At 38.9% G+C, this 23,166-nt stretch overlaps 1 protein-coding gene across 1 annotated transcript in view; it reads left to right on the plus strand.

The window, feature by feature from the left end:
- Nucleotides 1–11,615, plus strand: part of LOC122808081 (trypsin-like) — a 162,003-nt gene extending 150,388 nt beyond the window's left edge. Inside the window, exons 4-6 of the mRNA XM_044079056.1 lie at nt 4,727–4,863; nt 10,222–10,224; nt 11,478–11,615. Of these exons, the coding sequence (XP_043934991.1) occupies nt 4,727–4,863; nt 10,222–10,224; nt 11,478–11,615 (278 nt within the window). The remainder of the gene's footprint in view (nt 1–4,726; nt 4,864–10,221; nt 10,225–11,477) is intronic.
- Nucleotides 11,616–23,166: the final 11,551 nt, after the last annotated feature.

A 23,166-nucleotide genomic window follows, 5' to 3' on the forward strand; every position in this document is an offset into this window, starting at 1 on the left:
ATGTGTACCTGCAGAACTGTATCTGTAAATTTATTATAATAATGGAAAATAAAACATGCACACATCTGTATGCAGAAGTGTATCTGCATAGAAATATATGTAATGTTTCTGTGATAACATTGTCTACATAAATGAAATGCATGTTTTAAATAAGTAAAATAATAAGCTGCATATATATGTCTGAAAACACAGGTATACACCTGCGTGTGTAGTCTTAAGTACTTGCTTATATCTTCAGACAGTAAGAAAAAAAATGGTTGTACATCCATATATTCATGTGGTACTGCATGACATAAAGTAGCAGTTGCATTACATGCAGATAGTTTGTCTAGGCCAGGAAATATTTCCTAGTGCATTTGTTGTATAAGAAAGTAATTTATTTTCATAACTGTAAATGAACCTACAAGACGACTGAAGTCAGTCAGGCACCACACCCTAGTCAGACTGCAGACTGGGGGAAGGGTGGAGATGTTGCTGCAATGTGAAGTGAATGTCCAGCACATACTTTAGTGAGATCTCACCAGTATTATTAACTGTCTGTTACCTGTTTTTAAATCATCACCATATATGCTTACAATTTTAAGGAAGTAAAGAATCACGCACCCACTTCTGAACAGTTTAGGAGGTGAAAACTTCCATAACTTGCTACATTGTTCTGTGCCTGTGCAAATAAATTTAGAGACTGTTCCATGCAAAACATACATATTAAAAAAATCCACCAAAAGTACACTTTTTGATAATAACTGACAGTAAAGGGAAGATTACCAAAGTAAGAGAATTCATATAGTACTATATATCTGAACTAATCATACCTCTCAACTATTCGTGGAATGTCCAGATTTTTGCTTCGTATTTCTGGTCTGTTTTTCATAAATTTGCGTTTTTTCTGACAAATTAGTGGCAAATCATTAAAGATTAAAGTTAGAAAATAATAACATACATTTGAGTTTCAGACTTCATTCCCTTCAGAAGAATTCATGTTAATGAAAAAAAACATTATTCTATCAACTTTCTAAGTTTGTAAGATCAGTATTTAAAATGTGTCCCTATTTTTGGGCCTTTGTCCCACTTTTCATCATGGCTTTGTCCAGAGTTCTTGCTCTAAGACGTTGAGAAGTATGACAACTATGATGTAAACAAATAATGCAATGAATGTGGTGGTATAGTTATATGTAAATGGCAAAATGTGAGACATGTAAATAGAATGGTTTTATTTCTTCTCTTTACAGATGAGGCAGAAGTCTCTTATAACAAGATACAATGCTTGGAGAGATTAAGATCTCCAGTAGGCCAGAATAAAGTACTATATAGTAATTGTGTGTTAAACTGATTTCATTAATATATATCTGTATCTACCTATACCTGTATGTATATATATATATATATATATATATATATATATATATATATGGAGAAATTAATAATAATAATTCATACAGAATTACCCGAAGCAAAAATTGCCTTTGGTACATTACAGCAAGCAAGAGTTAGACAGATGTCAGCATATAACTGCAATATTTCTGTGTTTATCTAATTTCATTGCTGAATATGAGGAACTTAACTGATAGACATTAGTAACAGAAGGAATAGACTGCATTCAGTGCATTACTGCAAGGAAGAGTGATATAAAATTAAGACAGAAATACTCTACTTATTAGTTCTATTTAAGACAGGTGTTCTTACTACAGTATTGCAAACAAATGCATATCAGGCACAAATGTGATCATTACTGGTTTTGTAGTACACTGCAGCCCACCATTATGTGATATAAAACACTGTTCTGCCAAGTAACCATGATTACTTCCCATAACATTACTTCCCAAAAGTCTGCATTAGTACACCACATAACATTTCAGCCCAAAGTTTGCATAAGCACTACCTGTACACTTTCAAATAAAAATATGCATAAACACTTTCTGATTTACTTCAATAAAGAGTTATAAAAATGGAAATGCTTTAAAGTAAGAAAGTGAATACTGTGTAAAATGATGTGTGGATTTTTATCTTTTGTCCCCAAGCCCTTTTCCCCTCTGTGTTTGTTTTATTTATATATTCTTTTTTATTATTTTTTTTATTTTTTTTCTCTCCTATTTATGTTAATTTTTTACAACATCAAAATCCCTCAGAGCAACCCAGACATGTTCCTCCCAGGTTAGAGATCGCTTTCTCTCGGACTATCCAGGGATGTACTTTCAGGGTCAGGGCAGTGGCATTAGTCCTGCAGGCACCCCAACATGTGACAGCCCAGAAAGCCTCACAGAATGGGTGCTTCAGTTGAGTTCATGCTGGAGGAAGAAGTTGTTCAGAGGATTCTGAGTCTTTGCTGCAGCATGTTGACATGCTGACCCAGCTGCTGCTGACCAACATACCACCACAATCCCCTACCGCCTCAACATCAGGGTCCTCCACTGCCATACCATCTGGCAGTGCAAATGTTTAAGGCTCTGTGGGCTGGGACTTCTGCAGGTGCTTCAGCCTACTTCCCTTATCCTTTCACCTACACCCTCTCATCTATTTCCCAAACTGCTTTGCCTTCTGATACGAAAAAAAAAGAAACTGAAAAATAGGGTGGAGTCTATTCCCCAACAAAATCATTGTGACCTTCCCCTCCCACCTCCTCCCTTATAACCCTCTTGATGTTTTCCTTCTGTGTTCTGCTCTTTGATGTGTCTCCCCTTTTTCAATCCTTTCTACCTCCCCTTTCTATTCTTTAATGGAACAATCAGGGTGTCTGCATAAGGATACCGCCATATAACACATGTTAAACCCCATTTATTTTTCTTAAATCTTAATAATAAAAGTGGTGCAGTCTTCTTCTTGCCTTAAGTACTTCAAACATGATTGGGCTTAGCCACTTCCATCCATAATATCTGAATATGTGTGAAATACTCTGAAGTGATATGAAGCTTACGGCTTTCACATAGTCCTTTGTATCTACTTAACCCTTATTTTTAGATAATTTATGTTTATGCTGTATTCCTCAAAACACCTTCTCTTTCACTTATTCATCACTAATGCCCTGGGTTTAATTTATTTGTATATAAGCACAGAGGTGCTTCTTGCTAATAATTGCTACGTTATTGTGCATTGCCAGACTATGAATACTACCCAACTCTCCTGTATACAATATAAATAAGACAATAATAAAAACACTACGACTACTACTGATAATATTAATAATAATAATAATACCACCAGTATGGAAAGTCAAAATGTTAAATCCAGAATAACAACTTCTCATAACACTGAAATGCTGAAAGCTTTATTGGAACAAAGAACCAAACAACACTTTTTTACAGGTTAAAATCCCAAGTGATGCCTATTTAGGGATCTTTGCCATCCTCTTTGCTTTTACATGCCAACTCCTGAGCTACACAGCAGTGAGAGTAAGGGAAGATATCCTTTTTCCAGTATACATAGTGACACCACAGTACCCAAAAAGCCACAAACCTAAAATCACAATAACAACTGTGATCTACTCACAAACATCAAAACATCAACACCTGCACCAATCAAGAACAACGATTCTAAAGGGCAGCATCCCTTCACCATCTCCAGACTGCATGAACAGTCACAAAAACTGACAATTCACTTTAATTTGCAAAATACAAATGTTATACCCTCAGATTCAGATGTCTATAATTGTCAGCTTCTATAAATCAATGTACAAACCATAAAATAACTTCAAACAATCCCATCTACATTTAAACAGCTGTCTTCATGTTTTAGTTTCATCACCACATTTTGGAAGTGTTTCATTTTAAATTGTACATATGCATATGCCCAAATGCCCTTTTCAGGGGTGACTGGGGGCACTGGCTGGTAAAATGACTTTCTCAGGGTCACACACTAAGCAGATGAAGGTGGAAGGAATCAAACCCTGTACACTACACAGATGAAGCAGCTTATAACTTTAACCTTCTGCACTAATTGCTTAGACTTAAGATTCCTAAGTCATCAAAGCTTTTTGTCAGCATAAATTATATAGGTAAATATAAGTGATCTACAAGATAGATAGATAATCACTATGGAAAAACAACATTCTCAGTCGCATTTTTCTCAGCATAGGCCCATACCCTGATCAGGTGCTGTTTACTGTTCTCCAACACTGTATGCCATGTGTAACATTATTATGAAAAGCAATAGAAATAAAAGTCAGACTAAGGCTTTATTTTCAGATATTTTCACTTAATTTATGACAGCAAAGATTAGAATATAAAAGGGGTAAACTTTAGTAGAAACTAATAGTTTGCTAACTCAAAATCGTTTACTACTTTCTTCATTTTTTGGGAAGTTAGAATTTGAAACCACTTAACTCCCTGATTTACTTCATAAAAGCTAGCATTATTTTAAATTGGCAATTCAGTGACTAGAGCAAATGAAAGACACATTTTATTGAAAATGATTATAGTCAAAATACTATAAGAAGCATTCATATACAATGTCATGCAGGTAAGTTAGACACAGATGCCTGACCTGCTTCATGTATATAGCAGTCTATAAATACTTATATATTTTAGTGCCAACAGTGTTTATAATATGCAAATGATAGCCATCTTCAGAGTCTATGGTAAATCATAAACATATTTCAAATATTTGCTATTAAAGTCTGATTCTTTTGAAGCTAGACATAGGTAACCACATTGTTTCATATTCAGATGTTTCCTACTGTATGTAACTAGATGCACAATCTGAATTACAATTTATGTAATTTGTTTCCATCTAGGTAATTATCCTATCAGACTGCAGTGCCAGGATATGTATGTGCTTAGTGATGCTGCCTGTCATAATTCATTTCCTGGACAAAGCACTGCTAATCTGATTTGCATTGGCAATATACACGAAGGCGACAACTCTTGTCAGGTAAGTGATTTTGTGCTTTCATTTCCCTCTCTATTTCCAAATGGCTCAGAACTACAGACATAAGATAAGTTGTCAACTATAGAAATAAGATGAGGGATAGCATAAAAAAGCGAATTCTAAAATACATATGAACAAAGTGATCTTACAGAACAAAAATTAGGAAATGAGCAAGCATGAAGACAAGTTGACAACATACACTAGTTAGGAGTATAACATATACTACTTTTTAGAATAATTTTCAGACTTAAGTTTAACATAAAAATGTGTTTTAGTAACACAGGTCTTCAGACAATATCCAGCTATTGTACAATACAGAAGCATTGCCCTGACTGACTGTGAACAGTTTATTCAAAAGCCACTGTAAAACATGACACAGCTGACTTTGGGAGTGGATACTTGAAGTGCAGAGTGCATATTCTGCTGTAGAAACCACAGGCCATTCTTGGTTACCTTTTTACTAGGTAACTGCAGTGTTTTGTGTTAGTGGACCAGCACACTGACATGGCCATCTGCAGAGAGCAAAATATATTTTCTTTTTTTAACACCTTTACTGAATTATCACTTGTGACATAGGCAAATGTACATTTATATAAAAGTAATCAAACTGTATTAACAAATTCACATTAACAAACATTATACTTCACACATATTGCTATGCCGCATACAACCTAAGCAAAACGGCATACATTTTTCAATTCCTCCCTTTTTTTAACAAGAAACGTCTTTATTAAACCATCACACTATAGGCAATCATACGTTTATGTAAATGAAAACAAACCACGCTGACACAGTTCTAGTTGCTAGCATTTTACATCACAAACCATACAGACACAGTCTCAGTTGCGAACATTATATGTCACTTATAATCTACCCAATCCTTTTCAGTCAAACATTACATAGCTCATTTATGTCCAACCTTCTTTTAAACCTAATTCCTACCCTGTATGTATTGTTCTCACAATTCTCATTTTAAACAATATTTTCTAAAGGTCCCATTTCCAGTATTATATCTGTTACTATATTCACTACTTTTAATATTGTTGGTTTACATTATGATTTCCATTTTCTAGTAATTGCTGTTTTTGCAGCCACCATAATTAGACACAGCAAGGTCTTACCATGTCTAAGTAATTCCAATTCTGTATCATAGCGCAGAAAAAAACATCTCCCTCAATGCACCAATCTGCCCACACAGCATCCCTGACAGTGCATCCCACAGGGAATCCTTAAAGTCTGCCAACTCACAGCACCCCCAGAATATGTTCCTAAGCACCTCTTTCTTTTTCATTACACCTCCCACATTTGCTGTCTACCTGAGGAAAATTTATCTGGAGTCTACTTGCGGTACAAAAATATATATGTAAACATTTCCAAGCAAAATCCTAAATCTTCTGGATTTGGTTGCATATTTGTTAGACATACATATATCCTCCCATTTTTTTTTGTGAATTGCTTATCCAGTCTCTCTTCCCACTCCTTTCTAACCTCCTCTTATTGATTCATGTAGTTATCATGCAATATTTTATTTGTTCTACTAATAAGCCCGCTTTCTATTTCACACAGATAATTAAAAAATTTCAAGGAATGGGTGTATAGTGGCCTTTGAGCCTTGTGCTACACGGCAATCATTCTAATGTTCTTCTCATATTCTGATACACTTCAAACCCATCTCATGATACCAGTTCCCCAGAAAACTTCATAAAGCCCTCTTTATAGTTTAATTTTCTTACACTGTACTCTGGCTTCTAGTTTTGATGATGTCAAAATGGTGGAATACATTTTAATGTAGATCTTACCTGTATGCTGTGAGTTAAGGAGAAGAAAACTATCAAACTGTATAGCTCAGCTGTAGAATAATGATCTCATCCTCTGGCTAAGGAACATATGGGAATGCATAAGCTATAGAATCACCTGACAGCATATGCTGACTAATACCAAGTAACAGTTCCCCAGTTAATAGCACTACTGACTCTACACATATGTGCCTTGATTGCAGATTACAGAGAAAAGTATGACTGTTACAAAATAATCTTAGCACACCTCTTTCATGAGCTATGGGTGTAAACCGATGCTCTGAAGTAATCTCTGATTGCTAATTACAATGGTACATTTATTTATTTAAATACTGAGATCATCAAATTACAGGCTTAATAGTACCTTTTCACTTACATATCTGATGATTAAATATCATGTCATATATAGTTTACTCATTGAATTTATACATCTCCACATATACAATTATTATACTTAACTAGAACTAAAGTAATATGTCTAATGAAGCAATCAGAACAGAAAACAGTATAAAATATTGTACTGTATATACAAAGCATGTACACAATCATGTATGTTTTGCTAGCCTATTATCATTTTGTTAGCCTATTGTCATATACCTTTATCACATTTTTCTAAAAGCATACTCATTTTAGACTATAGTTTATAATTAATTAATTAATTACCTGACTGTACCTCCTTAGATAATATATTACATTCTTAAAAAAAAGTGGTGGGTGAGTTTCCTATAGTTTACTGTACTCATTTTTTCTTTCTATAGATAGCAAAGTCCAAAACAAAGGATATTGATCTTTCTTGACAAAAGATGATATTGGAACATTGTGTAACACAAGACAAGATAATTTGTATGTATCTGACCATACAATTTGTTGAAAGGATTGAAAGGAAATTCAATTCAACAAGTAAATACATTCAAATAACTTGGGATTCTAATCATCCTGTTATTTGCTTATTACATTTCCAAAAACATTATTCATTTTCTTAGCTAGTTTCATTTGTGTCATTCTTACCAAATTGTTATATTTTAGTAAGCTAGATATAAACATTTCCATGTATAGATTTTTGCAAAAGGAAGATTATGTAGGTCTTTTTTAACTGATTTCAAAATTATGGTTTTATCTCTATCTGTTACATATGTATTTTCTTCTTAAAACAAGGTATGCCAAAATCAGTCTTTTATTGTTTCTTTACAGAGAATTAGTATCTTATATTGAGCTGAAAGAAGTCATTTGTTATTTGGTTTGTTAGATAATACTAGCGATATATAATTTAATGTTTTGGATAATTTGTTCATTCTGTTTTGAAGAGATACTTAATAGTTTTGTGATCCAAAATTTTATTTTACTTACACAGTCAATCATTAGGTAATAAGGCTTAATTTTAATAACATTTTATGTTGTCCTTACTTTAGAATTTTCTGAAAGGTTAAAACAATATATACTTTTTTATTTTTCCTGTTTATCATTTAATCTAAATTGGTACCATAAATAAAGCCACCAGTTGCACAAAATGCAGTGCAACGAAACATTTAGTCAAACAGGAATGGTTGTATAACTTTTAAATAGTTTAAGTATATTATTGACATCTCTAGAATATGTAGCTTCATATATGTTATACTGAATATAATTTATAATCTACCACATTTCAATATTTAGTATTTTCAGATTTTGTTCAGAAGTTTTTATTTCTTCTTATTGCACAAACAAAAATGTATTTGTTTCCATTTATTTTTATATGAATTATCAATTCAATGTATAATACTGTTAAAGATTAAGGCCATTGCATATGCTTCTGATCATAAGAAGTTACTAGGCTATTGGCCCTGAGGCCCTTATAAGCCTAGCCAAGAGTTTAGCCCATGTTTAGACAAGTCAGTAGACAATGCACCTGTCCAGCAGGGACATGGGTGGAATCCCAGGGGTGTATTTTCTATTTCCCATCCAGTTATCCAGGTTGCACTTAAAAAGGGGTAAAGAGGTACTCTGCTTGACATGGAAAGGAGTCTATTCCACAGATGGGAAAGTCTCTGGGACTCAAGTCTGTCCCGCCAACAAGTCCTACTGATGTCACAGACCAGATTGAGGCCACGTGTGCAGGTTACTTGAGTGGAGCTTGACTTGTGGATATGCAGCAATCCCATAGAGGAGGGGTCAGAAATCACCTTGTATGCCAGACAGAGGTCACCTCTGAGGAGTCTGTATGAAAATGATTAGAGGGATAGGGCTTTTAGCCTCTCTGCGTATGGTAGATGTTTGAGGCCCTGGATTCTCCTGGTGAGGAACCTCTGTGTTCTCTCCAGCAGCTGCATGTGCTTTGTGAGGTACATGCTGAAAGTGACATTGTACTCTATAATGGGCCTTAAAAGGGAAGAATACAGGGATGTTATGACATCTTTGTCCCTGGATGGGATATTCTTACTTGTGAGGTGGGCCATGTAGAAAGCTTTCCATAAAATGGAAGCAACATGGTGGTTAAAAGTCAGGTTGCTATCAACCTGGGTGCCCAAATCCCTCACGACTGATTGTGTGCTTAGAACATTGTTATTAATGTGATAATTTGTAGGGATGTCACTCTCCCCAAAGGTATTCAGCTTGAGGCCATGTTTCTGGCACCAGTCATTTGTTTGTGAGACCCTCTTGGAGGATGTCTACTTCACTAGGAAAACTGATGACAGAGCCCAGCTTGCAGTCATCTGCAAACTTGGTCAGCCATAGCCCACTGGTTTTGGCCTACACCTCAGAAAAGTATATCCCAAATAACAGAGGCCCCAAGACTGTATACTGGAGTATGCTGCTCATTACAGGTCTACTGCTTGAGGTTGCTTCCCCTATTTTGACTAGGTGGGTTCTATCAGTGAGCCAGTTTGCTACCCATCTGGTAACATATGGATTAATGCCTAGTTGAGATTTATTATGCCCAAGTGAGAAATAGTGTTGAAGGCTTTGACCAGATCAAGGTACGTAGTGTGCACTGTCTTCCCCTTGTCCATGGCTTTGGTAACTGTCTCAAAGAAGTTGACCAAATTTAACAGACATGCCCCCCCCCCCGTTGATGAAGCCAAACTGTGTGGTAATGAGTGTTTGGAGGTTGCCAATGTCCTTGTTAATGAGGTCCATGATAATCCGTTCCATGGCCTTGCAGATCAGGCTAGTTAGGCTGATGGTTCTATAATTTCTCATATCAGTGGATGCTCCACCTTTGTGCAAAGGGATGACAGTGGCTGTCCTTTACTCAGCTGGGATGAAGCCAGTACTCAGGCTTTGGTTTAAGAGGATGCCTAATGGTGCTGCAAGTTCCTGTCTGAGTTCAAGTAGGATGCAGACTGGGATGCTATCAGGTCCCATGGTGGCTTTATTTTTTACCTTTGAGAAAGCAGTGCTGAACTGTTTCCTAGATATAAGGGGGAAGTGGGAGATACTGGGGATGTCCTAATTTACTGATGGGGGTGATCAGAGGGGTGAAGTTTTCACTGAATATGTCAGCCAGCAAGTTTGCTATATCTATGGCATTTGTATATGTAGTGTCCTTGACCACCAGTTCTGAACAAATCTGGGTGCTTCCTTTGAGGGTGTGGACATATGTGAAGAAGGCATTATGATTGTCTCTTGTAGATGTGGCCAGTTTGGACTCGAAGTATCATTTGGTGGATTTCACTAGTGCCCTTATTTGCTTGTTCAGGCTAAGGAGAGATTGCTTCCAATTGAGCTCCTCCTTGGTCCTGGACAGCAATTATTTCCTTTTGTTACAGAGTTTATTGCAGCTGTCCACCAGGCAGGTTTACTCTTCCTTGCGGAGGATGATTTAGCCCTGTCTGGTATTCCTGATTCCATCCATCTATATAAATGCTCGTATGATGCTTTTGTGTAGTTTTGGATATTAGTGCCAGTTCCTATGGGGAGGGGGGGGGGGCTATGAAGCTGTTTATACCATCCCTCAGGAGGCTGTAATCAACTTTGGAGAAATTTGTATGTTTGACCCTAGCTAAAGGGGGGTCGGGGGGATGGTGACTTCGAAAGTGACTGCTTTATGGTCAGATCTTACCAGGGAGGATGATACTGTAGGGATGGTGCAGTGGTTACTCATGTTGGATAATAACAGGTCCAAAATATTATCTAACCTCCTCTGAGGGTACCAACTACAGTTCCTGTACCAAGGGGTTTGCATTGGCAAAATTGAGGAACTTATGGGCATTTGTGTTCTGGCATGACTAGTTCTTCCAGTCTATGACTGGGTAATTAAAGTCACCCAGGATCAGGGTAAAGGGCTGAATCTTGATAGATTTGAACAGGTCCAGATAGGCGGATTGGCCATCTTGAGTCAGATTTGGGGGCTGGTAGCTAGCTATGATTTCAATAAGGGTCTTGTCAATGGCTAACTGCACCTGGAGTGTCTCCAGTGCATCATATTGTTTGATTAGCCTGGAGGTGTGTATGTCTTTAATATATATTGACACTCCACCTATTTTGGCTTTATTGCTCACAGTATGGGGTCTGAATGTATGATAGGATGAGTAACCAGGTAAGGCTGGGGTGCTCTCCGCAACTTTGAATCAGGTTTCTGTGTGGCACAAAAATATTTGGTGTGTTCCATATTCTTATGGGGTTTTTATATATTGTTCTGGTCTTATTTGGATATGAGAGGTTACAGTCATTTTGTAGTAGAACATTGACTTCTGGAAGAACTTTAGGCTTTAAACAGGGTTTTGAGATATACAGAATGTTTACAACTGAGTAAAACTATGATATATTTGTAGACTGCTAGTTTTATTATAAAATATTGAGTAAACAGTTTAATAAACTGCATACATTACCATTCTGTTTCAGGATTCTGGTGCCCCAGCTGTGTGCAGTGGACAGCTACATGGTATTACTTCACAGACATGTGCTGAGAATAAGCCAGGACTTTATACCAAAGTCTGCAACTACAAAGCCTGGATTCAGAACGCAATTAGTGCCAACTAAAAGTGATACAATCAAATAAATTGTTATCAGGACAATGGCTTTTGTATACATCTATAATTTAAAAGTATATAAAAGTATGTAATAAGAGTACATTAAATTCAAAAACAAATAAAAACAATGGGAAAATATTAAACAGAAAACTGTTGTTTCTGATTACTCTTACTTGTTGTGCAGTTAAGAGGGTATCCAAAAACCTTCACCCAGTTTCAACATTCATTCCATTTATCAGATTAATATTTCAAGCAATATTGGATATATCACTAAACTGTTTTTGAAGAATCAACTACTCAAGTGGCAGAGCATCCTTGCCCTTTCAATCAGCAGATATAATGTGGTGGCTACCAACAATGCAGCAGTCAAAATGTCAGCTAATAAGCATGGCATGCAGTGATGTTGGTTGTGCACCATGTGCGCTACCCCATGCCAGGTAGAGAATGCATGTTCTCCTCATTCCTTACTAATCTGAACTTGCTAGGGCCCTTAGCATAAATCAGAAATTGTGCAGACTGACAGGGATAGGCCTTTTCACTGCATGTTAAGAGAGCAGATCTGTTAAAACTTCCTTTTATTCCTCCTGGTTAAGCTCCTCTGGCTGCCTTGCATATTCATTTGCTCTAGTTTCCAGATGGTTTAATGCTGAGCTCTTACAGCAGACAGCTCATGTCTGAAAACAGTATAACTGGATTCTGTAATACATTAAGTGGAAGGAGCATGCTAAGTGCTCAGAAAATATTGTAAGCAGTACAGAAAACGTGGCAAGTGACACTACGTTCATTTCAACTTAAAAATGGGAAGGGAAATCAACTATTGTGAGCTGCAAGGACAGGAGTGGAAAAGAGAGGAGAGCAGAGGAGAAAATAAAGGAGTAGAGAGTAGGGACATGTTCATAGGTTCATAGGTTCATACTAGGCTATCTGCCCTAGGGCATTTATAAGCCTAGCCAGAATGTGTTTGGCTTTCGCCACCCATTTTAAATTTATTTTGCTATACCCTTTTTCGAGGTTAGTATACTGTGCCTCTGTCTAACAGTGACACAGAAGTGATACCTGGGGTAAATCTATGATCTCCCATCCACTCATCAAGATTCCTCTTGAAGAGAGTCAATGAGGGACTCTGCCTAACCTGGACTGGGATTTTATTCCATAGTGAAGGGTGCCTCTGGGTTATGAATCTGTCCCTCCAGCATGTCTTATTTATTTCAGTGCTGAGGTTCAAGTCTCTCGAGCGCGTAGCTCGATGGGATTTGGATTTTCTGAGGTGCAGCATGTCCATTAATTCCGGGTTGGACATGGCTTTATACGTCAGGCACAGGTCGCCTCTGAACAGGCGGTATGCTACTGAGTAGAGCTGGAGTTTCTTTAACCGGGCAGCATATGGCATCTGTTTGAGCCCTTTGATCCTCTTGGTGAGGTACTTTTGGGGTCTTTCCAGTTGCTGCAGGTGTCTGGTAAGCTACATCCCAAAAGGGGCATTGTACTCAATTATGGGCCTGATGAGGGATGAGTAAAGAGGCACGATGACCTCCCTGATCTAGATGTGAATCCCTTCATGATTAGGTGGGCTATATAAAATGTTTTTCTAACCACTTTGGCCACGTGGTTGTCAAATGAGAGATTGCTATCAACTTGGGTCCCCAGGTCCCTAATTACTTCTTCTGTACTTAATGGATTACCACCTATGTGGTAATTTGTTGGCACTTTGTTTTTGCCAAAGGGGATGACTATACACTTTTTGGCATTTAGCTTGAGGCCATGGCTTTGGCACCAGTTGTCTGTTTCTATGAGGCCCTTTTGGAGGATGCATGTGTCGGCTGGAGAGTCAATTATGGCACCCAGTTTGCAGTCATCTGCGAACTTGGTCAGCCACAGTCCTTCTGTGTTGGCCTGTACCTCCGAGAAATATATACCGAACAAGAGAGTTCCCAGGACTGAGCCTTGTGGGACACCACTTGTAACTGGTTTGGAGTCTGACATGGCTCCAGCAATTCTAACCATGTGGGTTCTGTCCTTGAGCCAGTTTGCAATCCATCTAGTGACATAGGGGTTATATTTAAGCTGGTGAGCTTATCTATAATGCCCGAGTGGGGTATTGTATCGAAGGCTTTTGCGAGGTCCAGGTAGGCTGTGTGGACCACCTTCCCCTCATCAATGGCCTTGGTGACCGTTTCAAAGAAATCAACCAGGTTTAAGAGGCAGGATCTGCCCTTAACAAAGCCGAACTGGGTGGGATCCAGTGTCTGTAGGTCCCCAATATCTTTATTTATGAGGTCCATGATGATCCTTTCCATAGCTTTGCAGACCAAGCTAGTCAGGCTTATGGGGCGATAGTTTCCAGGATCTGTTGAGGCACCACCTTTATGGAGAGGGACCACTGTTGCTGTACGCCACTCTTTGGGCACATATCCTGTAGTAAGGCTGAGATTGAACAGTAGTTTTATGTTTGGGTTTAGCACTTCTTGGAGTTCATGTAGGACGCAGCCCGGGACACCGTCTGGTTCCATTGATGCTGTGTTTTTTGCTTTGGAGAGGGCGGCTCTTACCTGAGCATCTGAGATGACAGGGGGCAGCACTCTGCTGGGACAGATATTTGCCCTTTTGGTGGGGGGGGGGGGTTTGCGCTGAACCTGTCAGCTAGGATGTTGGCAATGTCTGTGGGTTCAGAGTATTTTTTGTCATTTTGGACTAATTCTGAGCATATCTGGGAATTACCACCCAGGTTTCTAACATAACTAAAGAAAGCCTTGTGATTATCCTTAGTGTCCTGTGCAATTTTTCTCTCGAAGCTGGCCTTAGACAATTTTGAGTGCCTGTAGTTTTTTGCTAATACTGATCAGTGATGCCTTCCCTTTTTGGGATTTTGCTCTATCATTTAGTAGCGTCCTCCTTCTATTGTATAGTTTGTTTATGGCTGGGGTCCACCAGACAGGACGTTTGCCTTTGGAGGATTGGGTCTTGGTTTTATTTGGGATCGCATGATCCATGCATTCCTGAAGGTGTTCATAGAATGCGTTTATAAAGGATTCTGGTTTGGGCAGATTTTCCACAGGCCGGGGCTTTGAAGGATTCCACCTCAGTTTTGAGGAGTGTGAAATTTGCTTTCGAGAAGTTTTTCACTGTGGTTTTCTGGGCAGGGGGTGGGGTCGGGATGTGAATATCCAGTGACATTAGTTTATGGTCTGATCTTACCAGTGAGGGATACACTTCTGGTCTGGAGCATAGAGTCCCCATGTTGGTGATGATCAGGTCCGGTATGTTTTCCCCTCTTGTTGGAGTGGTAACAAGTTGTTCCATAGCATTTGAGTTTATAAATTCTAGGAACCTTTGGGCTAGGGTGTTGGAGCTAGAGTAATGCTCCCAGTCTATGTTTGGGTAGTTGAAGTCGCCCAATATAATGGTGTTTGGAGAGACCTTCATATTTTCCAGTGCTCTCAGGAAGGTCGAGTGGGGTTCCTGGGATTGGGAGGGTGGTCTGTAGCAGGCTATAAACTGGAAGGCAGTTTTACCCACTGTTAGTTGCACATGGATAGTCTCTGATGCTTCGTGCTTTGCCACCAACCTGGAGGTTTGGGTATCTTTGATGAATATCGATACTCCCCCTCCTTTTGTGGTTCTGTCCAAGTTTTGGGGCCGAAAAGCATGGTATGAGATATAACCTGGTAGTGCTGGGGTGCTCTCGGGAGCCCTGAACCAGGTTTCTGTTACTGCACAGATATCGATGTTCTCCATGCTAAGGAGAGTTTCGAAAAGTGCATCTTGAGGTTTAGACTTCTGGCTGAGTAGCATTACTCTTAGTTTCTTATCCCTTGTGATACCTATGGAGGTGGGTTTGTCTTTGAGCCTTGCCTAAAAAGGCACTATGGGGGTAGCAAGAGCCTTTGCCAATATCCAAAATCCCAGGGTGACAGGTGCAAGCCGTCCTAGTGAAGCATCGTGGCTTGTCGAGCATATCATCCCAAGCTGACAGGCATTGGATCCCATTTGAATGACACCAGTACTTAAGCCAATTGTTGAAATTGATCATCTTGTCTTCATATTGTGGCATCATTTTTGGTGAGGGTAAGATGCTACTCAAGGTCAGGGTCATACCGGCCTGGGCTACATGCTCAGAGAGCTCCTTTATGTCTCTTTTCATGTAGTCCAGGGAGGTACGTCTCAGGTCATTCACACCAGCATGGACAATGACTGAGTCATATTTGTACTTGCCTTGGAGTGACCTGAGTGCTTGTGTTATGTGGCGGATCCTAGCGCCCGACAGGCTGCTCACCATGACCCTCTCCTTGTTCAGCCTGGTGAGCGGGACATCAGTGTGCCTGACAATAGAGTCACCTATTACAAGTGTATCAGGAGTGTTGTTTAGTCTTACGGGCTGTGACTGTTCGGCACACTGGCTTTGTGAGATATGTGTTGCACGTGTTTTGTTTTGGGGTAGCAGTTGCTTGGGTGTCTGCTTTGGAGGTCTCTGCTGCTTAGGCAGATCTTTATTTAGAGCCTCTGAGTATGTTTTTGTGTGATTATGTGTTTGGTTTGCTGTCGTGGTAGGTCTATGTGAAACTGGAATTGTAGTGAGTGTGGCTTCCTTCTCATCCTGACTGGTTATGCCAGTACTGAGTTGAGAGAGCTTAGCCTCCAGTTTGGCTATATGGTTGCATCTCTCACATGTGTTGGAATTTGTTGGGAGGAGGAGAGGGTTGTCTGTGTACATGAGGCAGTTGTAACATTGCCTCAAGATTCCCAGATTCACCAGCTGGATCAGAGAGGAGATTGACAACTGACCTTTGGACATGCTAGAATAATATTGGGAATTCCTTAATAATTGAAAACAAGGGCCAGTGGGGAGTGAGGGTGTAGTGCTTTTAATTTTTAGTGCTGACTTATATAATTGCTTTAGTGAGCAAGTGCCAGGTAACTTAAGTGCAATGTGTTACAGGTAACTTAAATGCAAAAACGACAAACATGGGCAAACTATAAACTGCGGTGGTGGTGATACAGAGAATAATAAAAAAGTCAGTATTCAGTGACTTACACAAACAGAATTGAAGAGACTGATTCAAATAAATAGTTTGCCCATGATTGTTTGTGTCTTTTGGCTTTTCCTGATTAGGTGTCGCCACAGCGGAACTCCGGTCCGCTAATGATTGGCAATGGATTTTTACATGCCGAGTTGCCAGCCCTGACGCACAACCTTCAACGAAGGTATGCCCATTCACACATGTCTCCACGTAGAAGACGCTCTAGCTGAGAATCGAACCAGACAGCGTCTTACTGTGAGGCAACAAAGCTACTGCAGCACCACCACCGCAGTTTATAGTTTGCCATGATGAGATGGAAAATTTAAAAAGCAACCTAGCCTAGAATTCAGTTAGTTGTACTTGCAGAGGTTGAAATCACAGGCTCACTGTGAACAAAAAGAATAGTGCTTGATTGTGTACTCATAAGCATAAAGTCCATATAAGAAACAGTGGTTGCAAATGTGCTATTAGGTGGTTACTAAGAAGTAATATTACTAAAATGCTACTTTTAAAGAGTACACTGCATTTGAAGAAGGTAGACAACATGAAGAATGGAATGGAAACAAAATGCATCTAAGTGGTAAGTTGCATTAACCTGGAAAAAAGTGAGGCAAAACATGTCATCAAAGGAAAAAGCAGCTCTGTGATTCTGATATAACAAGTCATCTGAGTATCTTGAATGAGATCTAGCTAGTGTTCTGTAACTTGATGCATTAACAAAATTATGCAAATATTGTACACACACTTCTTCATGGGGCTTTTGTTTAAATAATTTAAAAAAAAAATTGAGACCACTTCAGAAAAAAAAATGGTGAGGAAGGCTTGACAGCCAAAGACTGGTACCATGATAGCAGGCTCTGCATTAAAGGAGGTTAGTCATAGAGTAGGTCAGCATTTCCACCTCACAGCATAACATTGTCTGCGTTTGGTTCTTGCCTGCTGCATTTTCTGGGTGCAATATGCATGTCCTCTATATATTTATGTGGGTTTCTAACTGGTGTTCTGCACAACATATGAACAGAGATGAGGTATTACAGTTGACCACGCATGTGGGACATGAGAGTGATAATCATATGTATCTTAGAATGATTACCACATATGGCAATAATTTTTTAAGATTTGTGATATAATCAATAAGTATTGACATGTACTTAAAAATAACCCATTCTTTGATCAATGCCTTGAAGATAGATGTTCTTTTCCTTTTTGTAGGGGTAAGAATCTAGGGGAACATCTCTCCTGGTTAAAAAAAGGCATCAGATCCCATACTGGCATGAAACATGAGATGCCAGTGGAATGTACATATTGCGGGCATTGTGTACATTGTAAAGTTATTTTTAAAGCCAAGTCATTTACTTCTATCAATACCTCAAAGGTGCATCAGATAAGGCATTTGATCACTTGTAATATGGACTGGGTGGTGTACATGGCCATCTGCCAGTGTGGGGCCTTCTATGTGGGGCAAACATCCAGACTTTTAAACAACGGATTGCCCTGCATCTAAGTGATATTCAATGTCAATGTCCCAGGAGTGCTCTTTACAAATATAAGGGTGAACACCCTTCTGCACATTATGTTTTTGTGGGGATAGAGTTGGTTACTGAGTCACAGCTGTTACTTTCTTCTAAACATAAGATTCTTGAAAAAGAGAAAATGTGGCTAGTTAACCTAGGGGCTATGTTCAAACCTGGGTTAAATGAATATTGGTGAATATGTTTGTTTATTATTTACGTTTTGTTTGTTCTTTCTTTGTGGGTTAAAATTTGTATTGCATCACATCATTTTTGGAATACTGTACCTTTAAATGCTAGTATAGTTAAGTCATGTTTTTGCATTAACACAGCTTTTGCAATGATGACACCACTGGGCGAAACCAGTTTGCAGAGTTTGTTACTTTGGATTGTGGAGCTTGTTACCAGTTGGACAACAATGGGAAATTTACCCTTTTGTTAAGTTGTTTCTGGGTATTTTTATCTATAATTCCCTCTTCAACAGCTAAGTCCAAAAATTCATCTATCTCCTTTTAAACCTATTGGTAGGGTCTAAGGGCATAAGCATGTAATATTTGCTATTATACAATTCTTCCTCTAAAACGTGCACGCTGATTGGCCAGCCCAACCAGTGTGCCCATTGTAAATCCCTCAATATACTAACGGAAAAAGGTCCGTCGCCCGGACTTTTCTGTTAGTATAAACACTGTTCTCGCTATGTAAAGAGTTTAACATAAAAAGCAACGCAGATCTCCGTTGCTTTTTAAAGCTGTCTCGCTATGTTAAACTCCTTTAACATAGTGACACAGTGTGTAAAAAGCACGGAGATCTTATCTCAGTTGCTTTTTACCTGCCTCGCTATATTAAATGGGTTTAACATCGAGACAGCTTTAAAATAAGTAACGGAGATCTCCATTGCTTATTTTAAAGCTGTCTCGCTGTTAAACCCATTTAACATAGCGAACAGTAAAAAAAAGGAGATCTTGCATTCTCCGTTGCTTTTGCCCCAACTCTGATGTACTGCGTAGGCATGCGCAGTACATCAGGAACACAGCGAATACCAGAGACAGCTGGAGGGGGGCAAGAGGCAGTATACAATGCAATTAATTAGAAAAGTAATGATTTCTTTTCTTAAATAATGTCATTAATATAATAACAATAACCACTTCTGGTGTGGTGGGATGCTGAGTTAACGGTTGTCTTTGTTTGGTCCCTCGGGACCAAACCACGCCAACCGTGGTTAAATCCCACATTACCCACACCCAGGAGTGGGTTATTGCTATATTCCGTAACTGTGTTTGTGCCTCTGAAACATATTGTTCCATATCCATCACCACTACAGCACCCCCCTTATCTGCTGTGATAATGACAATATTGGGATTATCCCTTAAATCTCTAACTGCACAGAATTCTGACTCAGATAGATTATTACCCAGTATGAATGATTCCTCTTGTTTGAAGTGTAGGTCCCTGATGACTTTATCTTGAAAAATGGTTACATGTTTGCCCATAGGTGGCTGAAAAGTAGATTTTCGAAAACGAAAATCAGTAGTTCTTTGAGTATTATCTTGATCTCCCAAAAATAATTTCAAGTTAAGAAGGCGACAAAATGACAACACATCTTGTACAAAATTATATTCATTAACAAAAAAAAAAAACAGGTACAAAAGATAACCCTTTATCAAGTACCTTTATTTGTGTTTCAGTCAAAGACACAGAGGAGATATTATGTATATTTTGGTAAACATTTATTTCTGTATGAGTACGTCCAGTATTGTTTCCAAATTCTTGACCGTACCTGTACCTATGCTTTCTACCCCCCTGTGTCGCTTAACCCTTGTAAAGAAAAACACAAAGATCAATGCACGTAAGGTTCAAGTAAGGCACCCTTTATTACTTGCAGCAAGGAGACAAAGCATGTAAGTTCAACGTTTGTCTGATTTTCCATAGTTCAGCATGCTATTCTTATACAGTTCTCTGCATGTACACAAGAAAATATTGTTAGATTTACTGCTGACATAGTCAGAAAAGAAGATATTGTTAGATTTACTGCTGACATGGTCAGAAAATTGCTGTCTTGCAAAAACATGTTTGAGAAAAACAACCTGGCCTTGGGCTAATTTCAGCCCTCCTTTGTTTCTCACACTTCTTCAGCTGTCCAGTTCTTGATATGACACATTTTCCTAGGGTCAAGATACAACCCTGGCCTCAATACACATTCTGCTGACTATGGTAGACTTTCAAGTGTCAATTGTTCTCTTATCAAGGTTTCCTGCAGCTGCACATATTTCACACAGAATAAGCAGAATAAACGTATTAATTTCTTTTTAACCCTAAATGCATCTAAGCTTGCACATTGCAGTTATATATTTTCTTAACATTTCCCCCCTTTTAATACTTTATTCTACCTTTAAAACAAGCATAAACAGTTTTTCTTCTCATAACCATTTCCTACTTAGGATTTGCAGTTAGAGAGTCATTCAGCTTAAGCCTGTGAAAGCATTTTTTTCAGTTTTGAGTAATTCCTGAATTCAGCATCCTGGTATAAAGTTTCTGAAACTGAAACATCTGTGATATTCTTAACTAGTCCTTTCATACAGGGGATGCAGCAGCATCCACACACCATCAGTAAGGCTATCCCTACACAGATGGCAATCAGAATGTTCATCAGGATGCTGCCCCAACCCCCGAACCATTTCTGGAAAAAGTCTGTCAATGGATTTGGTCCTAGTTTGGTCATGGCCGACACCTGCTGAATTACTTCAAGATGGTTGTCTATCTCGTGTTTGTTGTCAGGAATATATGAACAGCACTCCTCCTGGATTAAAGCGCACGTACCTCCTTTTGCCGCTAGGGTGAAGTCAAGAGCCATACGATTTTGAAGTACCACTGTTCTCATGGCAGTTAGTTTATCGGTTACCAATTCTAGGGCAGGAAAGTTTGCATTACTCATTATTTCAAGAAGTTTAGATAGTTTTCTCAGCTCCGAGATCGATTTTGTTGCTCCATATGCTGGTATTATGCCTGCCCATGATATGACGTCATCACCTAGATCCATGTGCGATAGTCCTTTGTTATTCCCAGGGCCTAAGTCATGATGGTATTTTCAAGGTGCATTGATTTGTCCCACTGGATTAGCAGGCTTCTTAATTTCTCGGACATTCCAAATATTCCCTTGAGGTAAGACTGCCGTGTGTCGTATGGCCGGAACCAGGTACCCCAAAAAACAGCTACCGGACCAGTTTTCAGGTAGCCATTTATATGCTTTTCTTCCGCATATAAAGTTACAATCTTCTACTTTAGTGGTAACTTTACTATAAACATACACTTGTCCTGCGTGAAACATTTTTCTGTCAATTATGGACAGTTGTTTGTAGAGAACAGAATCACATTTTACTTCCTCAATTGTTTTATGCATCGATTCAAAAAACGAATCATAGTTTGTATTGCAATAAGATCTGGTGTTATCAGGTTTAGTGTAGCATCTATAAGGAACTGTTACATTGCAATGGCTCCATCCTACCCTGACTGTATCATTCTTATGAAAACACACAGTTCCCTTTTGACGAATAGACAAGTGTAATGCTACTTTATCTTCAGATGTGACATTCGATGTGTCATGAATTAGGTTTTCCCAGGTCTTATTAGCCCCTAGGGGAACTGAAGTTAGCAACAATCTCCCATATGCTGTTGGTAGAGCTGTGCAGATCCAGCAATTCAAAACAGTGAAGGTTTCAGCATACACGTATTTGATTGCCTGGTAAGTGTAGAAGTTCTGGTGCCACTCATGCTTACTAAATTCTACTTGCATAACAGAGAAGAGAAATGGCCATAACAAAAAGTTTATTGTTACCATGATGGTCAGTAGGATGGTCATGCAATATTTCTGTGGAAATGATTGTTCCGTATTGTCTGTCTTCTCCGGTTCTTCCAGAAAGATATTTTCTTGATTCAGTCATTTTTACTTGGACACGTGATCTTACTCTCTGCCCTACAAGACCTTAGCACCAATGATTGCTTCACTGGGTTTGAGACGGATCAGTTCCTATTGATCTGACCCCCCTTTGTAGCCAGACTTTTGTGCTTAGGTTCCCGATGGAGACGTAAGGTCTTTGTCCAATTCGAAATTTCTCATCAACTTGCAGTGCGTCAGGTGTATCCACAAAGCCCATTCTGCTATCTTGACTGCAGTAGCTATTGAAAGAAGCACCTGGTAGGGACCTTCCCACTTTGGCAATGCCAAGTTCTTTCGCTTCACGATTTTAATCCACATCCAGTCTCCTGGCATCACTGTCACTTCCGATGTTTCGGCTTGCTTCTGACCTGAAACAGAATTAAACTGCAACAGATGTTTAGAACTCAACAACTTTTTCATATATTCAGCTAGTGTAAATTCAGCTTCCTGGTCTGATGACATGAGAGGCTTCCACTGGGGTGTGTAATAAGCCCTTCCATACAGCTTTTCAAAAGGAGTCAGTCCTTTTGCTGTAGGGACAGTTCTCATGCTCAACAATGCCAAAGGTAAACAGTACAGCCAGGTTTTCCCTGTTTCAGCTATCAATTTCCTTAGTTTGCTTTCTAGTATGCCATTATGCCTTTCAACCAGCCCTGCAGACTGCAGATGATATGCACAATAATTTTTAAGAGAAATACCAAAAAACGTACTCAGCTGCTGTATGGTTTGATTTACAAAGTGTGTACCATTGTCGCTATAGCTTCTTTCTGGAATAGCGAACCTAGGAATAATGTCCTTAACAAGTACCTTTGCTACTGTAGCTGCATCTGAATTCTTGGTTGGAAAAGCTTCCATCCACCTGGAGAACATATCTATAATGACAAGACAGTACTTCTTGTTTTCACATTTGTTTAGTTTTATAAAATCCATACAAATAGTGTGAAACAGGTATGGTGGTGTGGGAAAACTCCCTTGCTTAGGCTTTATCACCTCCTGTGCATGGTGTTTGTTACAGATCTGACACATTAAACAAAATTTTTTAGAATAATTTGTAAATCCGTACGTTGTGAACACCTGGTTTACCAGCTGTACCATCCC

Source organism: Protopterus annectens, chromosome 8.part0 (genome assembly GCF_019279795.1).
Source record: "Protopterus annectens isolate FY-2018-M chromosome 8.part0, PAN1.0, whole genome shotgun sequence".
In the NCBI taxonomy this organism is placed as follows: Eukaryota; Metazoa; Chordata; order Ceratodontiformes; family Protopteridae; genus Protopterus; species Protopterus annectens.